Source organism: Berghia stephanieae, chromosome 2, assembly GCF_034508935.2.
Source record: "Berghia stephanieae isolate SIO BIC M18660-M18661 chromosome 2, UCSD_Bste_1.3, whole genome shotgun sequence".
NCBI lineage: Eukaryota > Metazoa > Mollusca > Gastropoda > Nudibranchia > Aeolidiidae > Berghia > Berghia stephanieae.
Window position 1 is genome coordinate 90,346,245 of NC_088361.1, and position 20,940 is coordinate 90,367,184.

At 34.0% G+C, this 20,940-nt stretch overlaps 3 protein-coding genes across 11 annotated transcripts in view; 1 reads left to right on the plus strand and 2 right to left on the minus strand.

The window, feature by feature from the left end:
• LOC144965812 (dynein heavy chain domain-containing protein 1-like) overlaps positions 1-9,432 on the plus strand; it is a 120,423-nt gene extending 110,991 nt beyond the window's left edge. For all 7 annotated transcript variants that reach the window (XM_078901554.1, XM_078901557.1, XM_078901559.1 and 4 more), the window contains 8 exons: positions 1,951-2,165; positions 2,495-2,672; positions 3,341-3,465; positions 3,997-4,287; positions 4,837-5,006; positions 5,768-6,002; positions 6,337-6,657; positions 8,031-9,432. In XM_078901554.1, coding sequence (XP_078757680.1) covers positions 1,951-2,165; positions 2,495-2,672; positions 3,341-3,465; positions 3,997-4,287; positions 4,837-5,006; positions 5,768-6,002; positions 6,337-6,657; positions 8,031-8,402 — 1,907 coding nt within the window. In that variant the 3' untranslated portion in view covers positions 8,403-9,432. The remainder of the gene's footprint in view (positions 1-1,950; positions 2,166-2,494; positions 2,673-3,340; positions 3,466-3,996; positions 4,288-4,836; positions 5,007-5,767; positions 6,003-6,336; positions 6,658-8,030) is intronic.
• A 3,974-nt stretch (positions 9,433-13,406) lies between these two features.
• Positions 13,407-17,118, minus strand: LOC144964050 (uncharacterized). The gene is made up of 5 exons (XM_078897993.1): positions 16,846-17,118; positions 15,706-15,738; positions 14,533-14,609; positions 13,998-14,057; positions 13,407-13,566 (listed from the first exon to the last, which is right to left on the minus strand). The coding sequence occupies exons 1-5, from the start codon at positions 17,116-17,118 to the stop codon at positions 13,407-13,409; spliced, it is 603 nt and encodes a 200-aa protein (XP_078754119.1).
• A 2,152-nt stretch (positions 17,119-19,270) lies between these two features.
• The window catches only part of LOC144965819 (uncharacterized), a 22,860-nt gene continuing 21,190 nt past the window's right edge, over positions 19,271-20,940 (minus strand). The window contains exon 4 of one of the 3 annotated variants that reach the window (XM_078901573.1): positions 19,271-20,940. This exon is cut by the window's right edge and continues 613 nt beyond it. The gene's annotated coding sequence lies outside the window, so the exon portion shown is untranslated. The other 2 variants (XM_078901570.1, XM_078901571.1) reach the window with 2 other exon arrangements.

Genomic DNA, 20,940 nt, shown 5'->3' on the forward strand with positions numbered 1-20,940 from the left:
TGAAAATCCATTCATAAATAAACAAGTTATGCAGTTTCAAAGGTGTCATTTATTTGGATGACCCGCAAAGAGGAAAAAAACGCGAAAATATGGGACGCTTTTTCAGCATTTTTTTTCGACCTTTGGTTGTATCTTGCGTAATAAGTGGATTAAAAGATTGAAACTTGAAGAGCAAATTAGGATGGTGTTTTGTTAAATACGGGAAAAGTACTCGTCATATTCATATGAAATTTTACAACCAAAAAGAAGAAATGTTCATGTATTACCTTGTCAGCGACAAAACCTCCACGCCCTGTAGTTTTAGAAATATTTTACTCCAAAGAGTAAAAATCTATTTTTAACGGTCTTCTGGTAATCGTACGAGTTTTGTCACTTGACATAATCTAAAATGACCTTTTTTCTAACTGTGTGCCAACTTTCCGTCATATTCATCGATAAACAGCGTCGTAATTAATTTTTTAAAATAGCATATAGGAAACGGCTTCGTCCCATATTTTGACGCGAATTCGGGCACTTCGTGAGCGAAAAAGAGGCCCAAAGATTTGTGCGGGATAGTCATTGCTAATGTATTGGATTAGATTGATGGGGTTGATGCACATATTTCAACTCAAGGCGATACATCAAGCCATGATGGCATTTCTTTTTACGTTGAACTGTTAAACCATTTACTTCACTGATATGTTTAAAATAATAATCTGCAAAGGTGTGTATATGAAACTGAACCAGGCAGAATGGAAAGAACAAGCCAGGAAATTATCATTCTAAAAAAATCAGCCTGCCTCGACCGGGGGTAGAGCCCCTGACCTTCTGATTACCAGTCAAGACGAGCTTAGTTTTTGTGGGGACTTTTTCTTGTATTTTTCTCTTCCACATCCGACCAGTAATCAGGAAGTTAAGACGTGCTGCATTTCTGGATTGATTTTTTTATCTTGTATTTTTGTTTCTGTTTTGTCTGGCACTGTTTGATACACTCCTTTTCAGATTTTTACCTTGCATCTGTGATTATTCCCAAATGGTTGATAGAGGTATTTCGGAGAAGTCAAGCCATCTTTTTAAAATGAATAATATCATAAAACATAGTAGATGGCTAATGTTTAAAATGTGATGAACCCACAACTTAACTGCTTAATTTGAACTAGGACATATTTAAATATATATCATTGCAAATAAGAAAGAGATTTCTGATATAAAACCTCAAGCTTTTATCAATTATTTGTTAATGAAACGATAGAAAAAAAAAAAAAGTAGTTCTGAGCCGCACTTACAAATTTCTAAAAATGTTCTGAATACTTCTTCGACATTTTGCTCAGTGTGTCCATTTTTATTTTTATTTTGTGTGAAAATGTGTGATATAAGAACATGACACGATTTTTTCTCGGTGCACCAGGGTTTGCTGTGAATATTATTTAGATTTCACAATATACACGATTAATGAGCAAATCATTCTTTATATAAGTTTGAAATGGAGTTCCAGAAAGGATATATTTTCTTAAAAGCATTTCAATCCTTGGTACTCGATATTTTTGTGATGACCATTAGCTTTCTTTTCTTATTTGTTTTTTTAAAAAAAGTTATTTCGTTAAGGGGACAGGTTTCCTTTTGACTGATTAACAATCATGCGAATAAATCACATTATGAATGACACACTACAGATAACAGATTAGTTTCGTTCATGTGAAGATACATAATAATATTAATAAATTGATTCTCTGTTTAAAAATGAAATATGTGTAGTAAAAAAAAAAAAACTAAACGAAAAGATCAAATAACAAAAACAAACAAACAAACAAAAAATCAATTTAACAAACGCCAAATCAAAAGCAAAGCAAAGTAAAACAAATACACAAACAGAAAACAAAAACAAAAGAAAAAAGAAAACCAAACCAAAACTCCCTCGACCATTAATATATATTTTTTGATCATACCCAATTTTGATTCATTTCAAATTAGGTTACCCATTTGTCAGTCCAGCCAATGAAGTGAAGAGACTGGCAAGAGAAGTTGGCATGGAGGGTAAAGTTCGAATCTTAAACTTTGGTGTGGGGTCACAGATGGCTGAAGTCAAGAACGCCCTGTCAGACTGTCTACAGACGGGTCACTGGCTATTGTTACAAAACTATCATTTGGCTGGTGATCCCGATTCACAGTTTTTTGATATGCTGAAGGTAATGCTTTTGACATGAGTTTTATTGTCATTTATGTTTTCCTTGTCATCACATCATCATCATCATATCATCATCATCATCATCATCATTATCATCACCATCATTATCATCACCATCATTATCGTCGTCGTCGTCGTCGTCTCGTCGTCGTCATCATCATCATCATGATCATCATCATCATCATCATAATCACCACCACCATCATCATCATCATCACCATCATCATCATCATCATCATCCTCATCATCCTCACCCTCATCCTTATCAAAATCATCATCACCACCACCATCATCATCGTGATTCTTCTCTCAACCCCTTCCCCATATTAGGACCTGATATACGCTCGATGGCTAGAAGAAGACAAGGCAGAGAGATCTGACTCCAGCGATGATGGGAGAAGTCTGGTGACTCGTTCAAGACCATCCACTCACATTCACACCATCAAAATACACCAGTCCTTTAGACTTTGGATCACCACAAGAGCTGATGGTGAAAAGATCATTCCAGGTAGGTTATAAATGAAGAAAAGTAGAGAGCGGTGAGGGTAGCTGAAGCCTGGAATTGTAAAATTACCAACCAAAAAGTGAATATGGAAAGAAACAATAGGTACAAAACAATACAAATTTTGTATCGTTTCTATCCGAAGCCTTTCCATTTTCACATTTTATTAGTAATAAAAGAACTAGTTTAAATAACAAAATGTTTGTGTATCCATAGTAAACTAATTGAAGTTTTCTGATTAATGTTTCAACGACAAATATATCATGTACTTACACATCCGTGAATTACAATTTTATGTTTGACATCATCAAAATATTTCTTGGGTTTGTGTTTTTACAGATGATTTGTTTGGAATATTTTAAAAATCATTTGTTTACATCCAGCAGAGGGGTGGGGTGGCTGAATGGTCAAGGCTTTGCACTGTGACCCTGAAAGTCCTGGGTTCAATCCCCACTTCAGGCACTTTCATTTTTTATTCCTCTGGCAAGATTATTAACTGCCGCATTTGACAACATGGGTGCTTTATGTTGACATCCGACCTTTGTTTGATAGATTATCTATTCCTTCAGTGATGGTATCTAATTTAATGATGCTGTGCATGCAGAAGAGCATTAAAAAATATATAATCACTTTAAAGAATTTAAGAAATTAAATAGAGTTTTTCTCTCCTACAGGTTTATTGATCCAGCATGGATTAAGAGTAACATGTGAAGCCACTGCTAATTTCCGAAGTCTACTCAGTAAATCTTTCAAGTCAACTGCTTTCCTCATGAATGCCTCAGCATCTACCGAAGAAGAGGTGAATGTTATTTTAAACACTGTTGGAATGAAACAGATGAAAAAAATTTGGTTTAGATTTATTATGATCAGAAATATAAACTTAACGATTATGTGTGGTTTAAGAAACAAAACTCTTTTTTCTCATTAACCCCCCCCCCCCCCCCAAAAAAAAAATAAAACAAAACAAACAAAAACCCCAAAACAGTTGAGCATTTATATAGTGCAGTATATCCACTAAGAGTACTCAAGGCCCTTTACAAATGGTTCCTAGCCAACAGTTACATTTAATATTTAGGATGAGACATACGCTTGTCAGGCGATATTACTTTTTTTTTTTTTTTTGGACAGCGAGAACGCTGTTAATACCAGGTACTCATTTTAGACCTGAGTCTGGAAATAAGGCGTTTAATTCATTTAAAAAAAATGTTTGGCTTAAAATGGAGTTTAAAGCATTGGAATTATTTTTTTTTCTAGCTCCCTTTCTTCTTCTTTGTGAAAACTTCAAAAAGTGGATTCGTTTCCTAATTAGAATTTTTTTTTTAATTTTCAGGCTGTAAAGAGATTCGACAAGGTGATGCCTCTTGCTTTACTGCATGCTTTAGTGTTGCAGCAGAGCTACTATGGCCGTCATGCTTTTGTAAACCACCAGTTCTGGACTCTGACTGACCTTGTATCAGCTGTGGACATTTTCCGAAAACTGATGATATGGACTGGAGACACGGATGCCGTGACAGATCTCATTGCAAGGGTTTACACAGGACACTGTCTCGATTTAACTGATGCGGGTGCGGTGTATGCCATTGTCAAGGATCTGTCTGTCTATGCAGCTCATTTCAGCAAGGTATATAAATCAATATTAATTTCTCTTCATCACCTTGACCTTATATAGGATACACCTGTCCCGAGAACAAGTAGCGAGTCTTTTTTTGTAAGTTGCTCGATCCATCTTGTGGGATGCACTCTCCCCAGATGTTAAAACAATTTCGGATATTAAATCTTTCTGTTTCTGTGTTTGTGCTCTCAGAAAAGACGATTTGTATGTTCAGTTAATTTGGTGAATGAATGTTTGTATGACATATATGAGCACTAATGTGAAGGATGAGTACTTTATAAGTATCTTGTTGTTGTTAAATTGTCTATCAAATTATATGTCGCATCAATAATTTTTAAGGGTTACCTAAGTCAGAGGACCTTGAAAAAGATATAATCATAATATGCAAATAGATAATAGCATTTACACACAAATTGGTACATGAATAATAACTCAACTTTTTAAAATACAGACTTGATCATGAGCATAATAGAAAACAAATCTCATTCTACTTCATTGTGTTTTGTGTTGAAAATTTTAAAAGCTTAAGAAAAACAAAATTTTCTGTTTTCAATTCAGATATCAACTGGTCAATTACACGGTGTTGGGAAACTTCTTCAAAGGTTGACGACTTCAATGAAGTCTACTGTTGATCTTAAGAGAACACTCGACTCCATAGAAGATATATCAGCACGGACCTTCTCTCTCCCAGAAGAGGCTGAGGAACATCTGATGACATCTAAGAGCAGGTATTCTGATATCTGATACAGTCTTCTGTGAGACCATTATGCACTAGTGTGAAAGGTGCTTGTCGCTTGAACATGGGGCCAATGGTGTGAATATTATGAAACTCTTGAAATTTAAATGTACAGAGTTCATGAGGGTCTTGTGTCATACAGCTTAGATAATTTTCCTTGAGATCTATTGGTAAAAACTCATCTTTATTTAAATGTCTAAAAAAGCAATCAAAATTTTTTGGAATATAAAAGGTAAGTCATTCAGATTTATATCACGAAGTGCAAAATAGTGGTACAAATCATAACAACAACAACACCATCAACAGCAACAACAATCACAGCAGCAACAACAACAACAACAAAATAGTAATTAAACTGGAAATGTTGATCTGTATTAAACAAAGCATTAATGACTTGCAAGAATTATTTCAGGTTTAATGGGGCAAACAGATACTCGCACTTTACGACAAGACTTGAAACTTTTAACTGACTGTAATTCAATGCAGCAACAACAACAACAACAAAATAGTAATTAAACTGGAAATGTTGATCTGTATTAAACAAAGCATTAATGACTTGCAAGAATTATTTCAGGTTTAATGGGGCAAACAGATACTCGCACTTTACGACAAGACTTGAAACTTTTAACTGACTGTAATTCAAATCTAAATTTTCAAAACAATTTAATTGGGTAAAAAAAAAAGCCAAACGTAATCAATTCAATCAATAATGATGCTGAAATTAAAATGAATTTGTATATCTCTCATCAATAGGATTACGTTACGAGAGCTGGTTCAGGCAACAGGAGCCCCAGAGCTTTTATTATCCACACAAGACATGAATGGACGTTCTGTTGCTTTCATGGCATCCACAGTCATCCCACAACTCCTTTCCTTGATGTCCGACTGTCCTCACATGCCTGATGTGACGCAATCACAGATCATGCCCATTGATACTTTCTTTAGTCAGGAGATCTCCATGTATAAACAGTTGGTTGATACATTGAAGGTGTGTGTTTCAAAAGTGTGGGTTTTTAGATACATTTGTAATAAAACAATGCATATTTATATAACAGTTTAGACGTTTGTGAAAACATAAATATCCAAAACTATCTTTACTCAGTTTGACTCTGGCAACAAATTATTTTTCAATATCCAATAAAATAAAGCATTTTTACTTTTACTTGTGCTCTGATCTATTCTCGCAGAATATTTTCTTTACATTTATCATGAAATGTTACTTCAGTATAACATATATTCTTTAATCAGAATAGACAAAGCATGCTCCCCTTATTAACGAATTATATTTATTTATGCTCGTTTTTTTGTTTTTTTTTTAAAAGAACGATCTGGTTGTGCTACAAAAGGCTGCACGAGGTGAGATCTCATTGGACTGCAAGATGACCCAAATGCTAGAGGACGTCTGTAATGATGAGGTTCCTTCTTCCTGGCTTTCTGACACCTTTGCAACATGTTCCAGCTTGGAGAACTGGATTATGGAACTCCCCATAAAAATGAACTACGTCAAAGATTGTCTCTATCAACGCCCTCTTCACCTGGCACTCAACATGTTCCTGAGACCTGATAGACTTTTCCACGTGGTCATGCAGACTTTTGCCAAGAACCAGTTCAAAGACTTATCTGATGTAGACTTGGAATTTCAGGTAGAGAAGGAAATCTGAATTGAGCAGAGGACAGGACTTAATTCGTACTTGCTGCTGCTGCTTCTTCTTCTTCTTCTTCTTCTTCTTCTTCTTCTTCTTCTTCTTCTTCTTCTTCTTCTTCTTCTTCTTCTTCTTCTTCTTCTTCTTCTTCTTCTTCTTCTTCTTCTTCTTCTTCTTCTTTTCTTCTTCTTCTTCTTCTTCTTCTTCTTCTTCTTCTTCTTCTTCTTCTTCTTCTTCTTCTTCTTCTTCTTCTTCTTCTTCTTCTTCTTCTTCTTCTTCTTCTTCTTCTTCTTCTTCTTCTTCTTCTTCTTCTTCTTCTTCTTCTTCTTCTTCTTCTTCTTCTTCTTCTTCTTCTTCTTCTTCTTCTTCTTCTTCTTCTTCTTCTTCTTCTTCTTCTTCTTCTTCTTCTTCTTTTAAAAAACAAAAAACAAACCCAAAGCAGTCGTATTAGGACATACATTAAATGGTAGCTATATTACGGCCTCAAATACTACTACAACTACTACCACTATTGCTACCACCACCATCACCACTACTATTACTACAACTACTACTACTACTACTACTGCTACCACTACTGCTACGACCACTACTATTACTACTACTACTACTACTACTACTACTACTACTACTACTACTACTACTACTACTACTACTACTACTGTTAAGCGCTTTGAGCTTGTTGATATACGGGGATAGGCGATTTATAAAAACCATACATTATTATTATTATTATTATTATTATTATTATTATTATTATTATTATTATTATTTTATTTTTATTTTTATTTTTATTTTTATTTTTATTTTTATTTTTATTTTTATTTTTATTATTATTATTATATTATTATTATTATTATTATTATTATTATTATTATTATTATTATTATTATTATTACTTGTGCATGTTAAAATAGTGCTTTGACCTATCAAACTTTTAAAATTTGTATGTGGCGCCACTATATTAGTGAAATCAATGTATAAAATATTTGCTGATTACTTGTGTTGTTATCATTTCTTCCATTTTGCTTACTTTCTTATTGAGCACGATGGATATGATAGGGCATGATTCTAGGATGGAACAACATACGTGACATGACCCATCCCCTCAAAGCGCTTCGAGATCAGTTTTTGAGGAGAATGAATAAAGTTCCTGAAATTGCAAAATCAAAATTTCATTTCTGATTATTATTACTTTAAAAATCACTTTTTGACATTCCCTTCACAATAACATACTATCTATCACCTTGAGCCGATGAGTCATATCTTATATGTTCTTTTTCATTGAAATAATATAGGAGGAAATTACCAAGAGATATTTACATTTAAATTGATTTCACACATTTTAAAACCTATCATTTTTCCCATTTCAGGTCATGCCAGAGGGGTTAAAGCCTCACGTGCCTCCTGAGAAAGGCTTTTTCACCACAGGCATTCTTCTCAAGAATGCAAGTTGGGACTGTAATAGTTCCGTACTAAGAGATGTCTCTTTTAACGATGGGTGTCAAAATAAGGATACGCTTCCCATTATATGGGTTAAACCCAAGCTTTATGATGAATCTGCATCACCTGTTATTAAGAGCAGTGTGTACAACTGTCCGCTGTATGGGGCACGCCATTCCTTCAATCAGTCTGACTCTAACATCATTTGGTTTATCCCCTTGCCGACCGTTGATTCTGTGACGTTATGGGCACAAAAAAGGACTTCTATGATTTTAGCCCCAGTCTCATCTCAAGACATTTGAATGTTAAAGACCAGCAGACTGATCATTGCAAAATAGACAGATAATTAAATTCTTTTCCTCAATTCAAAGAGATATTTAATCTGCTCAAGATTTAATATTTGATTGGAATCAACTTGATATATTTCTTAAATTTTTTTAATACGTTAATTTTTTTGAGTGATTCAAAAAGAATAAATATGCTTGTATAAACTATTGATTGTGATAATTTTAAAAACTTTTTAAAAATGTTCAAATAGATATTTGATCTTCTGGAGATTAAATAGTTGATTGCAATCAACTCGATATATTTTTCTTTTTTTTTTTAACATAAAGTTGTTTGAGTGATTCAAAAATAATAAATTAGCTTGTATAATTGATTGTGATAATTTTAAAGATTTAAGAAAAAGTTTTATTGATGAGAAAATTGTCAATTTTTTACTTATTATTTTTAATCTGTCCATTGCTGACTATGGCATTGTTGAGTGTGATGCTTACTTAATTGTTTAAAACTGTGATTTTTATAATTTAAGTACATTTCAGTATGCCATATTTTATTAACTTCCATCTATTTTACATTCCACACTTTGAATCAGCTACCCATGTTCTGCAAAGGAAATATTTTTAATGTCATATATAATAGAAAAAAAGTACCATCTACTTGATCATTGTTTAATTAATTTTTTATTATTATTATTTATAATTCTATGCACACTTCTTCTTATGTACATATTTGTTCATATCAACTTGTGAATAATACACCTTTTGTGCGTCTTTTACCCCGCACTGAAAATGTACTTACTGCTGAATGTTTAATATAACACTGAGAAGACCAAATTACTAAGATATGCAATTTGTTTTAAAAGTGAATAATAATGTTGTTAATCATAATAGTTGTGTGATCCAATGATAAGCATATGATATGTTAAGCTGAAGATGTTCGTGTGTTTAACCAGGTAACTGCCGTATTCTGGAAACAAATATTTTTGGCCAGACATCTCGTCATTGCAATGTCAATGACCCTCATCTTTACAAAAAAAAAAAAAAAAAAAAATCAAACCTGGGACTTTGCAAAATTCTAGGTTTGAGAGTTCTTGTCAAGATTAGGTTTATTTAAATCGATCAGTATTTGAAGGACGAGTTTTCTGGCCAAATTTTTAAATTCATGTTTTTCCCCGAGTACGACAGTCAACTGGTTAATCGTTCATGACAGTTGTTGTCGTAATACATTAATATTACAGCTCTGATGTAGAGGGAAAGATCACATGTCAATATGATTGAGTTAGAATGATAATAACAGTATTGAATTGAATTAAATACTAAAGCTTTTGGTGGTCAATTCTTAAATATGTTATTTTTTAAATGTTTATGGCAATCTGTGATATTCTTTTTTGATGGTATTTTTTACAATTGAAACCGTCCACATTATATAATTTTCATAATTCGTTCAAATGAGGTGTTATTTTTTATATATATTAAAATTTTAAAACCTTTTTTTCCACTAAAAACAGAAGGAAAACTTACTGCTGATGCTCTTGTTTCGTTTAGCTTCATGTTCAGAGATATTTTTAATTAGGCTGATCTTTGGTGTATATATGACAATTTTAAAAAAGTGACATATGAATAGATGAATAGATTTAATAAAACTTTATGAATGATCTTTTTAGAAGATTTTTTTAATGATAAGGTCTATGTCGAGTAAAGACTGATATAACCCAAGCAGTGGAGCGCCACTTTGGCTCTAGAAAAAAAAAAATTAGTGTTATAGAATTATTAATGCCTTGAAATCCCATAAAACTTAGATTCAACTATAAAACCTGCAATTTGATTTTTTTTTCCGATGAATTTATTCATCATCCTGTACTCAACCAGAAATTGTAAAGGATTTCTGTTGACACAAGACAAGTTACCCAAAAACATTATTTTATTTTTCACCATTCCAACGCCAAAACTTTATTTATTTATATATATATATATATATATATATATATATATATATATATATATATATATATATATATATATATATATATATATATATATATATTTCTGCTCTTCCTCCTCCCCCTCCTTCTTCCTTTTCTTTTTCTTATTAAAAATTGTTGTTATTAAAGTATTATTGCTATTGTCATTACCATTACAATTGATGAATTTATTCATCATCCTGTACTCAACCAGAAATTGTAACGGATTTCTGTCAACACAAGTCAGTTACCCGAAAACATTATTTCATTTTACACCATCCCAACTTTATTTGTTTGTTTCCTTCTCCTCCTCCTCTTCCTCCTGCCCCCTCCCCCATCTCCTTCTTCTTTTTCTTTCTCTTCGTAAGAATTATTGTTATTAAAGTATTATTGCTATTTATATTACAATTATTATAAATAAATGAATGGATAAATCTATTAATTTATTGTATTTAAGGGCGGGATTGTGACATTTAATTTTTTAAAAATTCTCATGTCAACTATGTCTTGTAAAGCGCCATTGAACACCTAACCCGGAGGTTCGCGCTCTATGAATTTTATTTATAATTTATCATTTATAATGCGTCGAAATAGATAGATATCTGCATAAGTCATTGACTTAACTCTCTCCATACCGGTTATTTTCAGGATTACTCTTGAAATGCCATACATAATCAACACAAAAATTGATTTTTTTAAACCTTAAACCTCGAAAAACAAAATGTACACACTGTACACGATTTGTTTGGTAAGACGAGCTTTACAAAATAACGTTATGTTCTTATAGCTACAACAAAGGTTTTTCTTTAAATTTTGTGATGTACAAAACAAATCTAAATAAGAAAAATGTTCATTGTGTCATAAAAACTATGACAATTTTCCTGTAGTGGTAAGAAGAGGGTTAAAAGTGTAAGTTTTTAAAATGGTTATATATATATATATTATATATATATATATATATATATATATATATATATATATATATATATATATATATATATATATATATATATATATATATATATATATATATATATGTTAGATTTGTTTTATTCTGTGTGGCTTACTTTGTACAGTTTGTTATAATCATCTATTTACTTCATCTCTTTTTACGAGCCATCCTCTTTGTCAACATTATAAATAAATAAGAATATTATCTATGCGTGTTTTGACTTGTAATGATTCAATATAATTGAAAATACAAATAAAGTTGAAAAATTAAAACAGCTTAACTTTCCTTTTTTTTTGTCTCTTACAGGAATAATTAATTCAGATAACTGGTCATCATCATGGCTCATCCCTCCTGGAAGTGGTCTCCGCAACTGCCAAACGAAACAAGTTTCTGTCCTGCGCCATCCTTCCACATTCAGTTGCGCCATCCTTCCACATTCAGTCACGGGCTTATTCATCCATTCGCAGATGTCTTGTGACCATCTTCTTCTTGGTCTCCCTCTCCCTCTTTTACCCTCCACAATTCCTTGTGGAATTTTTTTTCAAGGGTGGCATGTCTCTTGATATATCCAAAAAAAGGCAAGTTTTAGTTTCTGTATCATCTTGATGAGATATGGCTCCCCAATGCCCAGGGACTCTTTCACATTTTTGTTAGTTTCCTTTTGCTGTCCAGGGAATGCGGAGAATTTTCCGGTAGCAGTTCATTTCAAATGCATTAATTTTATTCTCATATTTTTTTTGTGATTGTCCATGATTCCCATCCATATAATGCTGTTGGAAATATACCGGCCGTTTTCAAAATAACGCCAAATTCGAGTCCTCCAATTTTTGAAAAGTCAAGTATTTCCAACATACTCATTATTTTGTGTATGCTTTCTGTGATATGTATGCGACATAAAATTGTAATAACAGGGCTTAATGAGTTTCCAGTGGTCACTTATTCAAGTATTTGTGAATCACAATCTACATGAGACTCATTCATGTTACGCTTAAAAAAATATGTCACATTACATAAGTTAACACATTTTTGGACAACTATTGAAATAAAACATTGAAAAACAATAAACACAGAGCATTGATACTAATTTTGACAACAAAATGACAGTTATTGTTTTACAAAAGGCATTCAGAAATCAGTTTTTGAAAACAAAGGATATTATTTGAGCAATCATCATCTCCAAAAATTTATAGGAAAATGACAAAAATAAAAATTGTTCACCATAGTCTAGGTATATAAGTGTTAAACCACCACAAATAATGTTTCCTTTCAAGTATTTATATTTAGCATGAAAAACACGAAAAAGTCATTCTTAATAGGAATGAGTTTGTGTAACAGGAATGAGTGGACGTAACAGGAATGAGTTTTCTGTTACAGGAATGAGTAATTGCAACATATTTATTCGAAAGGATTATAAATTCAATACGCTTAGTGATTGAAACTCAAAAGAAGAACAAAATGGTTAGGGCGCCAATACAATGATTTGGGGCTTATGTTGGTAGAGACCCACAAAAGAGCACCAACATTGTTTGTTAAATTCAGGATACTCTTTCGTGGCAGTTCGGAATGTTTGGATAAACAGACAAAAGAGGCATTTTTAAAACACTGGAAAGAGCAAGAAGCTGCCACATACCCATGTATGATTTTGGTTTACTTAATGACATAACGTCCAGTTTGAACAACTCTTCCAGGGTATCTTTATCACTTATGTTAACATCGGGAATATAAAGGTCCATGTTTGTGACAAAAATTTAACAACTGTCTGGATGTTGTCATTGAGTGAAGCAAGGTTTGAATCTGACAAATAATGGTCCTTGTGTAAAGCCAGCTCTTGTATCAATCTTACTCGTATTTCGTCTGTTTGTGTGTCTTTGCTAAATACATACACTGCACCACAGGCAGGCAGGCAATCCCCATCGGCCCTCAGCTTGACTGGAAATAACTGTTTCCCATCACACAGAGATCTAGGTATATCATTTGAAATTAAATGTGTACACCTGTTGTCAATACCAATGCGAGTTTTGATTACACTTCTGCTGGCCCCAACTATTTCACAAACACGTAATGCTTGATTTTCACATTCATCAACCACTTCATCAAATGATTTCCATTCATTCAATCTTTGATAAAACCATTGTAATCGATTTCAGTCGGCATCACCTTAATGTCTATGTCATCTTGGTCATGTTCATCCCTTGAATCACTGTTTAAGTCAACCGGTGCAACTTCGGGCATGTCTCCATCATTACCTTTGAAAACCTGTTGCTTCAAATCACTTTGTAGAAATGAATGAAATTTAATTGATGTGACCAACAACATTATTGAACATTCTTGACTCCTTTTCTCCAAAACGCTGAAGCAAGCATGTTAATGTTTTCACATTTTTTACATGCACATGTTTCTCTGTCCCTTTTTCTTGGAGTAACAACCCAAAATGGCTTAAGTCGGTAGAATGAAGAAAATGACACGTATGGGTTGCAAGAGATGCATCGCTTGAACAAATGTGACATTGTATCACATATTAGTCTTCTTTGTTTCTTGACTTTATTTCTTGTTTTTGTATTTCTCTTTCCTGGAGCTAATTTAGAAGTGTCACCTTTCAGGAAAAAATCTCTTACTATTTGCTTGACAAGATCTGGAAATTTTAGAGGCATTTGACGTCGTTTCCGAATTTTTCCAAGAGTTTATATTTTTTGAGAGTCATACCAGCTGCCAGATGTTTCACGGATGTGTACATGTGCCTTCTGTTCCTCAAATGTTTGATGTCTTATAGGAGTGCAAAATGATTTTGTAATGTTCTTTTCACTTTCTTGTTTTTTCTGCTATCTTTCAAAAGTTTTTCTAGTTTTTGATCGGGATGTCAACGAAAGTTTTTTTAATTTTTAATGACCTGTCCAAGCGCTTTTTGTACTTTTTCGGATTTCTTTTTCGATTGAGAAAGAGAGGACAGCCTTTTCACTTCTTCAAGACTTTGGTTTTTCAACATTTAGGTTTCATTGGCTGTTTTAGTAGCTTGATATCTTTGACGAGAGACACACCGGAGTGGAGATTTTGAGTGTGAGGATGGAGTGTAACTCAGGTCAAGATTTTGCTGTTCCCGGTTTGTAGTGTGTGTGTGATCATTTTTTATCCAATTCTTTCTCTGTTTGCGTTGTTCTCTTGGTGTCTTATCTTTTATGGACTTTTTCTTTCCATTCGATTTGTCGCTCTGGTATTTGTCTTGTTCTTTTTTAAGATTAACAGCACGTCGAATAGGAACTCCATCTCGTCTTTGACGGTTAAGTCATTGCTCTCGGCTGACATCATGGCTTTTTTGGCCTTTGTATAAGAAAACAAAATAAAACAATCGTTACAACAAAGCTATGACCCTTGAAAATGAACAATAATATCAAGTTACATTTCGCCACCCTCATTCCTATTACAAAACAAGGTGTAACATGAATAAAGTCAAGGAACAAAGAAGACTATTATGTGATACAATGTCACATTTGTACAACCGATATGGGCCGTTAAATCATAGTAATCATCTAAAATGTATCTGAGCCTAACAGGCAACAAACTATGTTTGGACATTAGGCATTTGGTATTGGCAAGGTAACTTTGCACTAAACATAGTCTTTCAGCAATGGAAGAAATTAATATGTAAACAATAAAAATTGTTTTTAATGGTAACGTTGTAACAATGAATGTTACCACTTCAATGGACATAGGCCTGTAACACTTCAGTGGTTTACAAAACACTTTACCAAACACATCCTTATGAAACAAAGGAATATTCTATGAATCGATAAACCATGTGGAGGCGCCGTGGCCGAGTGGTTACCGAAAGCCGAAAGGGACTCCGGACTGGGAGATAACAGGTTCGAAAACCTTCACGACCATAGAGTGGTTTCCTTAATCAAGGAAATTCATTCCGGTTGCTTCACTTTGCTTCACCCAGGTGTATAGCATGGTACCAGTGCTGCTGTGGAATGTAATTTGCTATAGACCAACCTCGTATTCATAAGTTAAATGTCTGTTTCATGATACAGCAACAGGGATAAGCTCCGATTCTATGGGCCATTATGCTCCAAAGGACTTAGTGACAATAAAACATGTGTTTCATTTTATGAAAGTTCACATTCCTCATTCCTGTTACTCATTCCTGTTATGTTTTCCTCATTCCTGTTACATCCCTCATTCCTGTTACAAAACAAGGTGTAACAGGAATGAGTGTAACAGGGATGAGTTTATCTCGCTTCGATTCATACTATCCCTAAAATATGATTTACTCCAACATTAAAGTATGACTATTATTTAGAGCCTTAAAAAAGCTATAAACTGATACTTTTGATTTTTAATACAAGTTCTAATTTAAATAACAAGCCCTGGTAACAGGAATGAGGGTCATGGTCTGATGTTGAACATTACTCACCATTCTTGAAGCGGTGTTGAACTGGAAATCACACTGAATGAAAAAACCATGTGTTTGTAGTTTCGGCCCTGATGGAAAAGGGGCAGCTACGGCGAGAAAACATGGTTAGTTGCACTTCTATTGTTAAGAGGATTTTAATTGGTTAATTTTCACTGCTGTTACAGGAATGAGTAGTCCCCTTGGGGACAGACTTTATTAATATATAATAAAACTTTAAAAAGTCTGATTGTTACAAACTTTTATGAGGATGTTAGAAGATGGCAATTTGCATCAGGTGAATACATAGGTGTATACAACAAGACACTCCATTTTGTTAAAAATTCGACTTAAAGCCATCATGCAAAAAAAAGGACAGGGTATTTTCCTCTACTCCAGTCAATACAAAACGTCATATCTATCCTGAATCTCTCTCGATTTTCGTTTTTTATGTTTCATACAAGTTAGTAATGTGTAGTGAGACTGTGTAAGCAAGTATTTGCTAACAATATATGCATCAAATATTTCAAAGATCCAATTATCGTCACAGGACAGGAATTTGGCAGTTTTTTGAAAAAGGCCGATACATGTTCTTAATATTTTCATTTTCAGTTGGATACTTTCACTTTTCCATACTGGGTGGGGATCCTGACCTCCCATAGCGGGCAGGGAGGTACATACTGTGTCTTCTATCCCCTTATATCTGTTTTCCAACATGCTTTCTGTCTTTGTCTCGGAATGAGATTACTTGGTTTTGTCCTGGCACTGGCCGGAATCCTGGCTGGGAGGGAAACAGTCAAATGCATAGTTATTGTTTTGGGAGATGATATTTTTTTCCTTGTAAATCATCTCTCTGTTATGTATTATTATTTCTATTTTGAATGTATAATGTAAGCATTTGAGTGTGTTCCTCTTTGTTGGATTTTGTGCTTGTGTCTGGATGAGACTTATAGGTGATCTCAAACTAGGTGCATTGGTGGTATGCTCTTGGAATCTACATCTGATCCCTATTTGTTATCAGTTCCCCTTTGTCTTACTTTTTCTTGGGTGCTTTAATTGTAATTCTAGAACTTTTGACTATTCAATTTTCTTCCTTTTTACTGGCGCTGATATAACCTAAATGTGTTGCAAGCGCCGTAAAACCCTTAAAAACAAAAAACAAACACGTTTCCATAAAGTCATCATTTTTGTCAATGTTGTTTGGGCAAGTGCTATCCTCCTTTGGATATCAGGGGTCGACTTTCCATTTGCCTCCATTCTTGCCCCAAGATATCCAAAATTGTTGACATTCTCCAGTTTTTCTCTATTAACCACAATTTGAGCTTCTGGACTTTTATCAGTGTTCATTACTTTGGTCTTTTTAGCATTTAGGAGCAGGTCTATGTCCTCACTACGTTGTTTTACGGGTTGCACTAGCCTGTGTAATCCAGAAGGCATTGTTAACAGGAGTGCAATGTCGTCAGCATATCTCAGATCTAAGTTTGGCTTGGCATTTAGTTATTCTAATCAATTTACAAACTGAAAATACAACTTGTCTAATAATGCCTGATTTTCCCCAGGTCGATGTTGGGATCTTTAGTCGTGAAGGAGGCATTGAGTGCTTTTTTTTCTCTATCAGATATGGTGTTTTCTCTCTTATAAATGTTTCATTATGAATAGTGTGTAAAAATGTGATGTGTGTACAAAAATGGATCTTTTACACGCGACTTATGTGCAACAGTATATCGATTCCAAATGGCCTTTTGTTAAAGAACACAGTCGTTGCCATATTATTATTATGTGATTCCCACAGTCTATATGCGATCAAAATCGGCAATAGATAATTTAAGGTTAAATCAGAATGAGAGACAATCTGCATTATTAGTTCATATAATATGTGACCCATCGCTTCAATCTTGTATTATGTCGGGGTGATCAGATGCCGAATAATGAATCTAAAGCTTAGATTATAAACCAGGAACATGAAGAAATGTGATTTCGACCTTACGTGCAGCTTAATCACCACGTAATTAAGTAAGAAATGTAATTTCACAGGTTAAACCCCCCCCCCAAAAAAAAAAAAAAACAAACAAAAAAAAAAAAAAACAAATAAAAAACAAACCCACAGTGGAATCCTGATAAAGCCGTCACCGTCTGACCGGAAAGATTGGTTGACTTTAAGCAACGTTGACCTTATCATCATCAATGGAACCCAGATATATAACAACAAATTGGGACCAACAAGAGGCGTTGACTTTAAGCAGATGTTGAGTTTAAGATTGTTGAGTTTATGATGGTTCCACTGTATATTTATTGGTCTGGCTTGGAGGAAACCAAGTAATCCCATTCCAAGACAAAGGCAAAGAGAAACATAGAAAAGCAGATCATGTTTTTAAGGGATAAGAAGACAAAGCACAAGTGACCTCCCTGCCCACCACGGGAGGTCAAACGACCAAACCCAAGGTATAAATTTTAAAAAGAATCAATCGTGTGATGTTCTCAAAGTAACTTATCCAGAACCCAACGTTACTAACAAGATAATATGTGAGCCATTGAGGGTTCCAATAGATCAGTTCTATGAAAATTACTCCTTGCAGGTATTGTGTCTCGTTTTACATGTTGACTGTTGATTTGTAAAGCGCTTTGAGTAGAATAAGTGAAGTGTCTACCATAACTTTCATTTTGTAAATCTTATTATTATTATTATCATCATAAGTTCTTGCTTCAAATATTTTTCTAAACTAAATTATGCCTCGGCTTACATGTAGACAATGTTCACTGGTGGCTTGGTGCTTGTTGTAAAGCGCTTTGAGTAGAATAAGTGAAGTGTCGAGCACAATTTTCATTTAGTAAATCTTGTTATTATCATCATACGTTCCTGCTCCACATGCTTTTCTAAACTAAATTCAATGGCGACATTTGTTAGATTGGGGCTCAATAATAACGTCTCATATGCTATTGTTAGAGCGTGGAAATGTTTTGTTCCACAATGCTATCTCAGCCATACTCTGACATACCGCGATTTTTATATTTTGGCGAGAATATTCCTGCTACAAATATCGATCCATTAAAATAACCCTTATCTTGGTAACCCCCATTCCCCCAAACAAAATTTACAAAGCAAAAAAACAAAAAAAAAAAAAAAAAAAAAACAAACAAAAACAACAAAAAAAAAAACAAAACAAAAAAAACTTTAAACTTTAAAATCCTGTTTTTTTCCTGACATTTGACATGATAGTCATTATAATTCTAATCGACCGATACTTGATGAAGGAAGAGTTTTCCGGCCAACAATTTAATGTTATCATTTTCTAGTTTTTATTTTTGACACGATAAGGGTCATGATATAAATCGATATTGATAATAATATTTGAAGGAATGGTTTTCTGAGCTGAACGAATCTTTTTTTTTAATGTGTATTTTTTTTTTCAGAGTACACGTAGACGAGTCTTCTCAGATTTGGTGGTTTGAATAACGTACTCTTTTATATCGCTAAATGTCGTCACTTCAAAGCGCTTTACAATATCACTGGACACACTCACACCGTGCAAAGACTCAAAGACCATACAACAGTCGTACTCACTAAATACACACGGTTTACAAAATAGAATAAAGTGAGAATGTCATTTATTTACATTGTGAATAGAGTTACTTACATCGAATGTGCAGGGAAGATATTTCTGGGCCCGTTCCTATGAAGAGTTACAAACTAAAGCTCGTATTTTCCGGGCTATATGCCACAACTTTCCCTCCTCTGATTTCGACCGTACTAACACCCAACACTACGAGTAATCTTGAGCGTTTCTAGTCTGATTGATATAATTTAGAGCGAACTGATCACTAAATGGCTGTCTAAAAACAATAACAAAGAGCTGATTGACGTCAATTTCAGTCCACATAAAACGGTAATGTCCGGCTGGCGGATGTTCTGAGTATTTTACCTAAACGCGTGACTTCAATATGTTCATGTCAGCCAAGCGTGTGGACTTCGTGGCTTTTGTTTTGGTATTGTAACGAATAAACAACGAATTCAAGAAAGTGCGGCTTATACCCTAGAGCGGCTTATGGTAGGATAATATCGGTTTTAAAACGATAATTGGGTGGTGCAGCTAATTGGATTCAATAGGCTGATGTCATGTCGCCCAGCAACGGCGAGCAGCGTGGTTCTAAACAAAGAAAATCGGTACTTTTTATTCTTCATGCTGGCTAGAACTTTTCATATGTCATGTGATCAGAATGTATAAAAGTCAAAACACGATCATATTTATGTTTTTTTCTCCTCTGGATACACTTTTATGCTCGTCGGAGTAATAATATTTCATAAGGGCGTCCGCCATTGTTCCGATAGTTTAGAGCCAGTTACTAAGTTACTATGCGTCATTAGGAGGGAAGTAACGTCATGACTGTTGAAGCCTATTATTGTCCAGTGAGTCTTATAGTCTAGAAAATACGGTAGGTGGTTTACTTGCCTTGTGAGAGGCATTCTTTAATTGTTATGCCTAGGTGAAGCAAGTTACTAAATAAATCGGGTTCATATAAGCTTTCTTTTCGATCGAGACTAGACCACACGCTGTTGACTTTTGTATTTTTCACGCCAGTCATTTTTACAGGAGATAATAATTTAGACGGGAAAGGGAGACTTCATACTTTCTTCCAAAAAAGAGTCGTTTAAGGGAAATACTCACACCTTGTGCCCGTCATTATCAATCGCATCAACACACAAAGTTGTGGTTTATAGTCCTATTGAAATAATTTATTGCGAACTAATCCCCGAACCGGCTGTCTTTAGGTATTAAAACAACAACAAAGGGTTGAATGACGTCATCTCCATTCATTCTATAGTATAATTTATTTATTTATTTATTTATTTATTTTTTATTTTTTTTTGGTCAGCACTCGCTTAAAAAAACATTATCGACATGTGGATCAAGTTTATGTATGTGATCAACAGAATTAATATTACATACACTTTCATTTGATCGAAGTTGTGTAATTGTTTCCTCTCACACACGCACGCACACACACATACACACACACACGCGCGCGCGCGCACAAAAACAGTCATACACAAAATGTGCTACATATAAACCATACAATGACATATTTCTTTTCCAAAGATGACTATTTTGGTAATAAGTCGTAAGTTATTCTGTGTAGTCCTAAGCGTTCGGGAAATAGAAATTTATGACCAAAATTAGTCTCTGACTTCGTTTGTCTTGCTACCATAACCAAATGTTGAATTCTTGCTAGGCATTGGCTAAATGCTAGGATTACACAAGA